Here is a 12,761-nt window from a genome sequence, read left to right as displayed (position 1 = left end):
GAATCTCCAGAAATGACGTGATGATAGAACACTGTTTTATTGTGAAATAAACTACGCTTTGTTCTTCATCGCTTCTTTCAATCTATCGCGTAGCGATCTTATATTTTCTTATAGACACTATGTAAACACACTGAGGATATTTTGATAGACTCAGTGTGGATAGACATTGATAATATTTGTTTTGAAGTATTGAAGACTGCATTGCTAATGTGGTAGGGCTTGAACTCATTGACATTTTATCAATAAGGTGTGCATGAATAAATACAACGATAAAGTTGTAAGCGCACCTGGCAGAGCTCAATTGCAACTTGCGTGGTGCTCTGCTCTGAATCTGGTTATCATAAAGGTCGATTTGGATCGGATGCAGGATCTGGAGGTTATCCTTTTTAAGCTGACTTGAAAGAGGTGTTTATGAGTGTTCCAGTGCCCTGATGATGTTTATCACGTGTAATGGATTTCAAATCATACTCATGTCAGGTTCCGACTTATTCATTTCGCACAGGGTACGCATCCATCGTTCGTGCAAGATCGGGATGCAAGTGACTCGGCTGACGACTTCTACTTTGTGTGGGATAATGATAAGGCTGGAATATCCTGGAACCACCTGCTCTCAGTTAACATCACGCGTATGCCGGAGGAATCTGTAGACATGCTTACTTATATTAATGTGGCAATAGAAAAGTTAACACATGTGATCTGTAAAACGTACACTGTATGAAACTAACCCGTGAAGACCCGGGATAGAATATGTCTTCAGCAACCCATGCTTGCCGTAAATGGCGACTATGCTTGTCGTAAGAGGCGACGAACGGGATCTGGTGGTCAGGTTCGCTGACTTGGTTGATGCATGTCATCGTATCCCAATTGCGTGGATCGATGCTCATGATGTCAATCACTGGATTGTCTGGTCCAGACATGATTATTAACAGACCGTCATATAGCTGGAATATTGCGTAGAGGTTTTCAGGCGCTCTCGCTACAGGAATGGTATTCCTATTTCAAAAATATGGAAATGAGCAGAACGCACGGTGAGGTGAGGTGAAATGGGGTTTCAAGACTATTGCACTTATATAGCGACGTTCATGCACGTGTGTCTCTGTGTGTGTGTGTGGCTGTTTAACATAAATACCCCACTCAGACACAGTATACTGACTCCGAGCCGACCAGTCCTTGTTTTAGCCCCTTTATGCCGAGCGCCAGACAGGGTAACAACAAGTACCATCTTTTAACGTCTTTTGGTATGACGCGGCCGGGGATCGAACCGGGCGGACGCTCTACCACTAGACCACGGAGGCGGTTGCCGAATCTTACACGGGTAATAACCACGTGATCAAAACTCATTAATGATGTCCTTGGCTAACAAAATAGATATTTTTGAAAAGCGCACGTGGCATGTATAGTAATTATTGTAAGTAATATTCCTTATCGGCGGAATGGCCTGTTTATAATTATCAGCACACATGCAGCCATCTTCGTTAATTAATCAATATTTCGAGATTCTATTTCAGGTGGTGAGGACTATAGATAATCTTAAATCATTAAGACCCGTGAAGATCCGGTAGAATAGGTCTTCAGCAACCCATGCTTGCCGTAAAAGGCGAATATGCTTGTCGTAAAAGGCGACTAACGGGATCGGGTGGTCAGGCTCGCTGACGTTGTTGATGCATGTCATCGATTCCAATTGCGTGGATCGATGTTCATGATGTTAAAAACTGGATTGTCTGGTCCAGACTCGATTATTTACAGACCGCCGTCATATAGCTGGAATATTGCTTAGTGCGGCGTTAAACAACAAACAAACAAATATTAGCATGCGCTATGCGCCTCACTCACATAGAAGTCGACTGTAGTTGTCAATAAGGTATGATTTGCAGTGGGTAGTATACACCCGTGAGAGGTCGACTATGAATATATACAGACAGACCGTTTACAGTTAGGCACTAAGGTAAACCAAACTGAAATTTAATGGATTAAGGAATAACGCAAGCTGAAACATTTATGCTTTAAGTAAACAGATACAAATGAACTCACACAGCGTGAATTCAGTTTTTGGTTTTGGAACAGCAACTCCGGCCCTTGAACTTTGGCCGGGCACAAACGTAGCACATAGGGCGAAATTTTCAACAAATAGATGAAGAACATCTATTAGAATTATCAAAACGCAAATTAGAATTGGAAAGAAGAGGAAACAAGAGGAATACAAATAAGAGATAGAATGCAATGAGGAAGGAGAAAAGCAAACAATTATTTCTGCCACATAGAAAATAGAAATTATGTCAGTGAATTAATAAATACAGTTATGATTGAAGATGAAACTGTAATAACAGATGGGGAATTGTATTTTGGATAAGTAAGGAAACTTTATAGAGAATATATATATACATCTGAGAGGAATGACAGAAGTTACGAACATTTAACAAATTCAAGATTCCAACATGAGACAACGAACTGAACAACTTTTTAGAAAGAGAAATGGACCTTGAAGAAATTTCATTTTCAATTAAAAACATGACAAGCAAGTAAAGCCCCAGTATTTTTGCTTTTCCTTTTGAATTTTGATTTTTTTTGAAAATTCTGGATAAATACATGTATACTCACTTACGATACTTCATCAAACATAATACAAACTGGACATCTATCATTTTTTTTACAAATGAAAGAAGATGTCAACAAGGAGACCTATTGTCGCCATATATTTTCCTCCTATAGTAGCTGCAATCCTAGGTTGTATTATTAGAGTGAGTGAGTTGGGTTTAACGCCGCTTTTCACAGTATTCCAGTTATATCGCGGCGTGTCAGCTTTAAGTGGGAGGAAAGCCCGAAGTGATGCAGGTCTCAGACGTTTACCACTTCGGTGAAACCAACGAGCGCGGGTATGGTGCTGACAAACCCAGAAACATAATCGGGGCGAAACGGGATTCGAACCCACAATCATAGGTTTCTGGCGTGCCCAAGGGACACAACTTTGCCCAGCGAATCGCGGCGCCTTAGTCGACTGGGCCACCCGTGCCCCCTATATTATTATATTATATTATTATTAATAAAATTAAAGGGATTATTGTTAATAGTAGTGGTAGTAGTAGTGGTTTATTTCAGTAAATCAGGCCACAGGCCCATTTTACAATATATATTCAAGCATTCAAACATGTTGCGCCACAAGTGCATGTAGTAATATCAATACTAATCAGTACAAGGGTATCTGAGACCATAAACATATGATGGTAGAGTTAATAGCTTATATAATGGACAACTGCTTGCTCCTCATTTTAAGAGCAAAGAATGTAAACTTGGCAAGATTATTGATTGCAACATGGTATTATGTTTCTACATTTGGAATGATACAAAATGGACAAAGTCTTTCACATTTTGGAATGTTATTGTTAATAACAAAGAATACAAACTTGGGCTTGGCAGTACGCTGATGATACTGACCTAGTTTTAAATGGTAAAGGTGAAAGCTTATATGTGGCTGTAGAAACACTTTATAAGTTCTGCAAAATGTCTGGCTTACAAATTAATGTAGACAAGACAAAAGCAATATGGATATGATCAAAAGCGGGTAGCAATGATCGATTATGTCAAGATTTACAAACAGAATGGCACAATAAGGAATTTGAAGTATTAGGAATTATGTTTAATCCAATCTTAAGTGAACTCTGAGTAATCAATATAAAAAGAAAACTAGAAGAAACAAAAACATTGCTTGCAAATTGGAGAAAAAGAAATATAACCTTAATAGGAAAAAAGTAGTCATAACAACTTTAGCATTATCAAAAAGTTCAAGTTCGCATATTTTCGATACTACCAAACCGTCCTGAGGACTCTGTCTTTTCACTTTACAAAATAGTTTACAATTTTATCTGGAACAAGAAATAAGACAAAATCTAAAGGGCTACTTTGATAAGAAAATATAAGTGGTCAGTAAGAAAATGAAACTGTCCTGATCTAGATACACAAAGAGCATTAAATCTAACAGGTGTTCACTTGTCACAAAGCCAAACTCAATGTCACGGACATCGGCTCAAACCATCTGTTACGTCACCAGCTTCTGTCTTCAAAGCTGAACAGCAACTCCGGCCTTTGAACTTTGGCGAGGCACCAATGTGGCAGTACAACTGGTATCCAGCGGTATCTCTCCGAGTCTATTGTGGCTTATGTTGTGATTGTTGGGGCTTTAAGTGCTTGAGAGGTCGCCTTCTGCCACAGCTATTTCGGCTGACCTGTCCCTCTTTGGGACCTTATTGGGAGCTTTAATATTGATGGGATTTCTGATTTCATATTAATATAATTTGATTTTTGACTTTAAGAAATTGATCAAAATTCTTCGACTGCTCTGTTTATATACGTTCGATAGCTGACCATCTTTCAGGAATAGAGTTAGTTCGGCCTTCGCTATTGCATCTCTTCCTTTTAGGAGATCTACGAGAGATTGCACATCTGACTGGAATTCTTGTTTTAACTGAGCATGGGCTGGTGCATGGTCTTGACATTCCAGTAACAAGTGAGCAATGGATTCAGGTTGATTGCAAGATGGGCATACCTTGTCATAGTGCTTTTTGTGACCGAGTCTGGGGCCTTGTATTGGAGTATGAGTATGGCTTTTGGTGGATTTCGGGTGGATTTTTGTATAGCCATCTGCCGATCGTAATTGAGTGCCATTGGACTTGCCATTTTGTGGCTATGGGGGCTTTGATATTGATTTTTATCTGTTGTTTGCTGAAGGGAACAGGCTATATCTCCGCTTTGCCAGTGTGTCTGTATTGTTATCATTTCCTTGAATGAGACGGGATCCAACATAGCGTCACCTATTGTCCTTGCTCCGATAGTTTTGTAATGAATTTGTATATTCGTACGGAATATTATTGACTGTGTTTGGTTGAAAGTTTGGGTTTCTGCCGCTGATGGCTTGTAAGTGCACGGAGCGAGTCTGATAAGATGACTGCCTTTTGCTTCCGGTAGTTGCGCTTTGAGTTTGAGTGCGTGATGAATTGCCTCCAATTCAGCATTGAATACTGCTGACCGTCAGACAGGCGAACCGAATGTGCTTGGGGTTTGGAACCATGGATATGGATCCCGTAACCAGCAATGTTGATGATATGATTCTTTGATCCATCGGTGCATATATAGACTCAGCTGTCCCTGCCTATGGTTGTGTCAACAGAAGTCTACTATTGCATAAACACGATGTTGGTGTCAATGGGAACATGATAGTAACGCTTCAGCCACCTTATCACAATGTTAAATGTAGTGTGCGAGTAAACGATATGCCTGGTTTGATGGTAAACGTAGCTTGAATCAAAGATGTTTATTGTCCCCTATCATGTTTAATCTTTCATCAATGACTTGTTGGATGTTAGGATCGATTCTAAAATTGGCGTTAATATTGATGGTACTATTATTCCCCCTTTAGCGTATGCTGATGATATTATTTTACTTGAATCTGAAGATGACTTGAACAAATTGCTACGAATATTTAACAACTGGTGTGAAATTAATGCTACTGCTATTAACGTTGATATGTCTAAGGTTGTTCAGGTTAGAAATCCTTGGATCCCGAGAACCACAGAACAATTTGTTGTTGGTAGTTCGGCTTGAGTATTGATACCTGTTCAAGCTAACTGGGTTTGTTGTTGACTAAGCAATACAACGGAAAATGCTGCGGCCAAATCAGCTGAAAGAACTTTAGGCCGACTTATCAAAATTAAAGAAAATCGGACGTATGCATTTAAGCACCTTTACTAAGCTATTTGACACTATGGTGTGGCCTGTCCTTAGTTACGGCGCATCTGTATGAGGTAAACGTGATGCATCTGCTGTTAATGAAGCACACCATGGGGCTGTCAGGTTTGTTCGTGGTGGGGTCAGATATGCACCTAATCTGGCTCCTGATGGGGATACGTGGTGGGTAACCCCAATTGTCAAACAGTGAATATGTAGAGCTATACGAGTGTCGTTTAGAAATATGCCCGATCGATTTAAAAAAAACATGTCTTTATATGGGCGGAAAGGCATGCCGCTTATCATTTCACGTTTTTCGGCAAAATTGGCTGACTTTATATATATATAAAGAAGTTGACAAGAGAGACATATATACAAAGAAATAAGACAATAGTTAGTGGAGCATACGCAGTCCACATGTTACATGAGAATCGATCTCTACGCTTGTAATCTGAAAAAATGACACGTGGTACTTTTGGTTGAAGAACGAGTATACCCCCACGCAACACACTACCCCATCTTGCGTCTTCAATACGCCGAGAATAATGGGAAAGCACTTCTTTGTCATGTAGATTAATGTAGTAGATCAACGGGGAATGGACAGCACTCTTCACTATGACCTCAGTGCTACAGCACGGCCTGAAGCCGGGATTTCGATATGCAGTTGATTGCTGATTTGTAAATAACAATGAAATCACGTATGACCATTTTGTGTAATGATATACTTTGTAAGACTATATCATATGTTTTAATAGTTTTAACTGAAAAAATTTACCTTGTCAACCTCGAATCGAATCGTTCGTGGTGAATATCCATTATTCTTTCATGGTTACAAGCCTTGCCTAAAATATTGATATAAATTGCTGTCAAATCTGCCGAAGAAATGTTACATGTTAATGTTGGCTATAAAACATGGGTAAGTTATTTGGGCATCAAAATTGAAAGGTAAGTTATTGAGATTTGGATTAGGCTATGTTTGGGATAATCAGTGTATTGACTGACTGTATAAACGGTTTCTTTTTTCATTAAACATTTCCTGTGATCACGTCACTAAGGCATGGACCGGAGAAATAGGTAACATACTAGGTGGTGTCGGTACGTTTAGTATCAATGTCACATATATAAATAACCATAACAAAATATCCATCTTCCCGAGACAATGGCGTTCACTAACTATAAAAGTCAAGTTTCCATCCTTTTCGAACTAGGCAGGTATTTCCAGGCTCGATCGTAGCGTCACCAGTGGCTATTACGAGTTATGTCCCTTATATGTCCCTCCTATTGACCAATCAGATTCCACCTATCATATCACTTGCATTTGCTTTAAACAAAATGGCGGCTCAAGTCAAGACGATCTGATTGATTATCGAGATCTATCTTGTTATAAAATGGGTCTTACCCCGCGAAATGCATCCACCACTTGAGCACCTTGATTAATAGAATGTCACGATTTTCAAAATATCTGTCAACGCCCAGTTGACAGTACATATGCTTTGCAAATCATGCAGTTGACTGAAATCTGCATGTGGAAACCATGTTGTTTACGAACCGGATGTCTTGTTCGTTACGCGATTGTGATTGGACTATGCACAGACATAAATGACATAAACTACGGAATTCCAGCCTAGATCGGCAAGGGTGGAAACTGGACTGTTATAGTCAGCTAATGCCCTTGCCTCGGGAAAGTGCAAAATGGCAAGAAATGTTACCGCTTACGTGAGACCTCTGTTTTCCTGATTGCGTTATTACATAGCCCACACTGACGTCATGAACAGAATCAGTTCGTAGTTAGCGGTGTGACAGTGACGCCATATGGAATCCGTTTCGCCGGATACTTGAGATTGGCCTAGACGTTATATATGTCCTTCACTTGTGTAGTTATCCAATGCTATTTGCCTCCTTGGCCTCCACGTGTACTGATGTGTTTATGGCTACTGTTGCAGGTACAGGATCCTCCGATCGGCTGCCAACACGTTTGTCTTCAGCATGGCGTGCACAGATCTTCTGATGTGTCTTGTGAACTTCCCCATATTCTCCACGGCAAACATCACCGGAGCATGGCCCTTGCCACCAGTGTGTAAGTATCCTTTCACAAATCTACACCATAACCCGAGCCGGAACGCTTAAAGCCGGGCACATCCTACGAGCTTTATATCAATGATTAATGAGACAACAGAAGGATGACATCTGCTTGTATATCGGTATGCACTTTGTAACACAGATCTTGTCCCGTCGACGTAGGTATAGTCATATATCTGCCAAAACTGAAGACGCGATGCAAAGATAAAAGTATTTATGTCATGGATGTAGCCTTCACGTCGAGTGTTTGAACCATTGCCTCCCGCTATCAACGACAGGCATATCCCTTTATAGTGTATGTACACCATCAGTCAAATCGGTTTAATTTCGGTAGCTTTCATGGAGAAAGAAGCACCACGATGTTTCGTGAGTGATTAAGTAAAGTTGAAGCGAAATTCTTAAGCGTTTCAAAGTTAATTTTGTGGCATACAAATAAGGTCTGTCAGTAAATGAAGTGTATTTCTTCCCGGGATTTTACTTATATTGGATTCATAACTAGATAAATAAAGCATTCAGTGGCCGAATTTTTTTACATATTTGATGACTAATGCTGACATCAAAAATGTAATGTTGAATGCATTGTAAAAAGAGATTGAATTATGTATGTATTGAGACGACCAATGGGTCACAGACACGTGGGATATTTCTCCACTCCACATGCAGACCCAAGGTCAATGTCTCGACGTTATGAGGTCTTGACGTTGAGGCTGACGTAAACGTCGTCGAATTCATCATAAATGAGCACCATGGGTCTGCGATTAGCTGACCCAGGCGTCCAGATGATGGCTTGATAACTCCTTGTTGGCATGTTTGAATATCTCCATCAGCATATGGACGGGGGTTAACAAGCTGGAAATGAGGGACATTGAGGGTGCTGAAAACGTTGCAGTGGCTTGATAACTGGCCTCAAGACACAGTTGGGAAGCATGATAAACCATTCACAAAAGTCACGGCAGCATTGTGCCACTGTGGCTTGACGTTTCCAGGTAGGGACGCCGGCACCGCAATCCAATACCTCTCGTATGTTGGGTGTCTGTGATTGTGGCTTCTTCCAATGACGCCCAATTGATTGTGCTGCTGACAATGAACATAACCGTTGATTGGAACCGTCCACGGAGGCGTTGCAAAATACCATCTTTTCACGTCTTTTGGTATCACATGGCCTGGGATCGAACCCCGGACCTTCCGCTCTCCGGGCGGACGCTCTACCACTAGACCATGGAGGCGGTCAGTTTGATGGTGACGGCTTAACTATTGAAAATCTTCTGATGACCCACGACGTTCTTACCATCCGGCAACATGTACAGTCTGATGTGTTTGCGAAGTGTACATGGACTTTCCATTATGTATATCTATAGCCTTTTATACATCCAAATGTTTTCCTTTCATTGAGTAAAGTGTCTGATATGCATGTAAGGTTATCGTGTGAGATGGGTTGTGGTGATTTTAACATTGCCCGAGGATACAGTAAACTACGTTTATAAAGAACACTCTTATAACGAACTGATGGATATAACGAATTGCTTTTCGGTCCGGCCCATTGGCTGTATATATGCTGTGTATGCTTATAATGAACTATGGTTATAACGAACTAAAATTAGTGGTCCCTTTGAGTTCGTTATAACCCTAGTTTACTGTATCTCATTTCCTTCTGGAGCACAGACAAGGAATATACAACTGAATATTTTTCAAAAGTTCAATGTGTGTTTTCAAAGTGTGACAGATTAGGGTGTGGTACTGATGCAAGAAACAAAAACGTAAATACATCTGTCCTTCTTACAAGTTAGAAACATTTGATTAAGATTTCTATTTAACTATGCAAAAGTGTCACTCGATATACGTTGGGAATGAAAATTGGCCCATCACAGGCCGACTTTCAGGCAATGAATATGATAGAAAATCTTAGAACTAAACTGACGGTGCGTTTGAATTATGTTCTAACACCTGGTATTAAGACTATTTGATAGTGATTCATAAACACATGCTCATAATATGGTCGGAATCGTACAATGGACTCTGTTCAACGGTAATTCTTCATGATTATGGAAATTGTTTCATTTGAATTATTTTACTTTGTTGTAGAAAATAATTCATATGAACTACCTTTACACTCACTAATATATACCATATCATAATATATACCAACAAAAAATTTAATAGTACCTAAAGATGAGATAGGGTAGCCAAGCAATTAAAGCGTTCTCTACTCACAATGAAGACCCGGGTTCGATTAGACACTGAAGGAACGACACCACCTAGAATTGTTACATTATTATGTTTTATGAGTGGAATAACTTCCAGAAACCGTATTCCAGATGGCACGTGTTGATGACACACTAGTACATAATACTATGAGCATACAATAGATAAGATACGAAAATCGGTTATCTGTTCAATCGATCAAATTGGATCCAGAACACCGTCAAGCGTTAATACAAGATGGATCCATTGTGATTTGCAATATGGTATCATGTTACACCTGTATCTTCTGTTTCAGCTTGTCAGGTGACCGGCTTCGTGGCTTCCCTCGCCGGCTACATCTCGATCAACACCCTCGCCGCCATGGCCGTCGACCGCTGCAGTGTCATAAAGAGAACAAAACCAATAACAGGAAGGTCGTCCAGGAGTTCCATGGTTTTAACGGTGGTCGGCATCTGGCTATACTCCGGCGTCTGGGCAGCCCTGCCCTTGGTGGGGTGGGGGCGGTATGTTCGCTATGGACCCACTGTGTGTTCCTTTGACTTCGAGTCAAAAGACACGAACAACGTGTCTTTCATCATCGGAATTTACGTGTTCTGCTTCACACTGCAGTTTCTGATAATCGTCCTTTGCTACTCGTCCATCTTTGCCACGATATATTTCCACGACAGGAAGCTGAGCAAGATGAAGGTCATACTGACCAACGGCAGAGAGCGACGCACTGTATCCAGGAGAATGCTCGAACTCAAGGTTGCACGACTGGTTCTTTTCATTATTTTCTTCTTCTGTTTGTCGTGGGCCCCGTATGCAATACTTGCTCTTATAAACATGTTTGGATGCCCGTCCCTTGTGACGCCGATCGGCGTGGTGCTAGCGGGGGCGCTTGCCAAAACCTCGACTGTGATGAACCCTCTAATTTACGCTATCTATGCTCCGAGGTTCAGGAACTGTATTTCATTGTGCTGTCGGACTGGGATTGACGACGCCAAACGGAGCTACATTCCTTCAACTCACAATCACCCTACAATTCATAATACCAGTTCACGGCGGTCATTAACGAACAACTCACATCCTTCACACGTCAGACGCATAGGTGAATGTGTCGGGGAGCGACGTAGCTGCTCAACGGAATAAGCAAACCGATGACTGAAGGAACATCGGTCTACAATCCTGGGGTACACTTTCAAATTAAACAAACAATACCAGTCGTGAGATGTCATATATTAAGGTACTGTCTATATGTAGCGATCAAGGTGATCACACGACCTTCTTTCAAGAACATCTTCTTGAAGAATTGAAGATCTTTTTTGTGGATCTGGATTTCGAGTTAACTTTGACACCGTGTGCCTGATACATTTCAGCAAGTGAATGATCACACAACAGCCTTGAGGAACAGTATGCAAGAACATGTAACGGTCAATACTAATCAGGTCAATCGGAAACTATTTTACACATTTTACACATCTATTTTTGTCAACACACATGGCTAACATGAATTAAAACCACAGGTGCAAGGGATTTCAGGAGACAAATCGGTTTTTCTTTCCCTAACAAAATAAATCGTCTTAAATATAAGAAGAGTCTCTACAATAATCCGAATCAAAATATTCAAAATAATGTTTTCAGTGACCCTTTCCAGTTTTAATTGTCGACCAAATGCATGGCTTGTATACGATGTATGTGTTGTCTTGGTTCAAGGAACGTGCTCTAATCAGCACTTTTTCTGTCGATACAAAACTGCCGGGGAAAAGAAGGTAATCACTTGTAGATTCTTTTACTGAAAAATTACAAACGTTATCCAAATGTAACAAGGGTGAAGCAGATGCCGAAACACTGCAAATCAAAGGTCTTAAACACTATCATGATAGCCATATCAAATACATCACCATCGAGTAACCATTTCTTGATTCTTCTTTTGTTTTTATTCCCTAGGGGAATTCAAATATATACATACATCAACATAGCCCCGTCCTTCATCAGGCGCACTGTTGGTTTCGTAACACATCATTCGTGATCCTTTTTCAATCCCTTTTAACACTTTTAGGTTGAAAAATGATCTCGAATGATGTATTACGAAGCCAACAGAGTGTGTCTGATGAAGGCCGGGAGGCTGACAGCTTGACTGTGTATATTTATCCATCTTTTGTTTGTTTTGTAGCCGACCGCCTCCGTGGTCTAGAGGTAGAGCGTCCGCCCGGAGAGCGGAAGGTCCGGGGTTCGATCCCCGCGTCATATCAATATGGTACTTGTTGTTACCCTGTCTGGCGCTCGACATTAAGGGGCTAAAACAAGGACAAACAGGGACTGGTCGGCTCGGAGTCAGTTTATTGTGTCTGATTGGGGTCTTCATGTTCAACTGCGGCATGGTATCTCAGTGGCTAGCACTATAAATCGGCATCAGTCCAGATTAGTACAAGCAGGCACACACGTGCATGCACGTCGCCATGTAAGTGCAATAATCTTGGACGCGACGTTAAACCCAGTTTCACCTCACCTCGTTCTGTGGCCAGAATCAAACATGGGCGTATGCTCTCTATTGCCCGACAATTCAGTATACACGCAGTGTTGATATTGGTGTTTGTTGTGTAAGAAATGAACTAACTCGATTATATAACTGTTTTGCCCCATTGAAGATTTGTTCATGACAATGGTGATATTGTTTGTTTGTGCTCATTACATCGAGAAACCATAGTGTTTAACACTGCAATATTTACATTGTTGCCGTGGCTGGCCATGGATTATTGATACATGCGATAATGCCTGGG

General features: G+C 40.8%; 1 protein-coding gene across 1 annotated transcript in view; it reads left to right on the top strand.

The window, feature by feature from the left end:
* The window catches only part of LOC124133874 (rhodopsin-like), a 41,729-nt gene extending 29,532 nt beyond the window's left edge, over positions 1–12,197 (top strand). The window contains exons 2-3 of the mRNA XM_046498463.2: positions 7,662–7,795; positions 10,295–12,197. Of these exons, the coding sequence (XP_046354419.1) occupies positions 7,662–7,795; positions 10,295–11,130 (970 nt within the window). The 3' untranslated portion in view covers positions 11,131–12,197. The remainder of the gene's footprint in view (positions 1–7,661; positions 7,796–10,294) is intronic.
* Positions 12,198–12,761: the final 564 nt, after the last annotated feature.

This window comes from Haliotis rufescens, unplaced genomic scaffold (genome assembly GCF_023055435.1).
Source record: "Haliotis rufescens isolate VD_foot unplaced genomic scaffold, xgHalRufe1.0.p SCAF_20, whole genome shotgun sequence".
Classification (NCBI taxonomy): Eukaryota; Metazoa; Mollusca; class Gastropoda; order Lepetellida; family Haliotidae; genus Haliotis; species Haliotis rufescens.
This window is presented reverse-complemented; position numbering and strand designations above follow the sequence as displayed.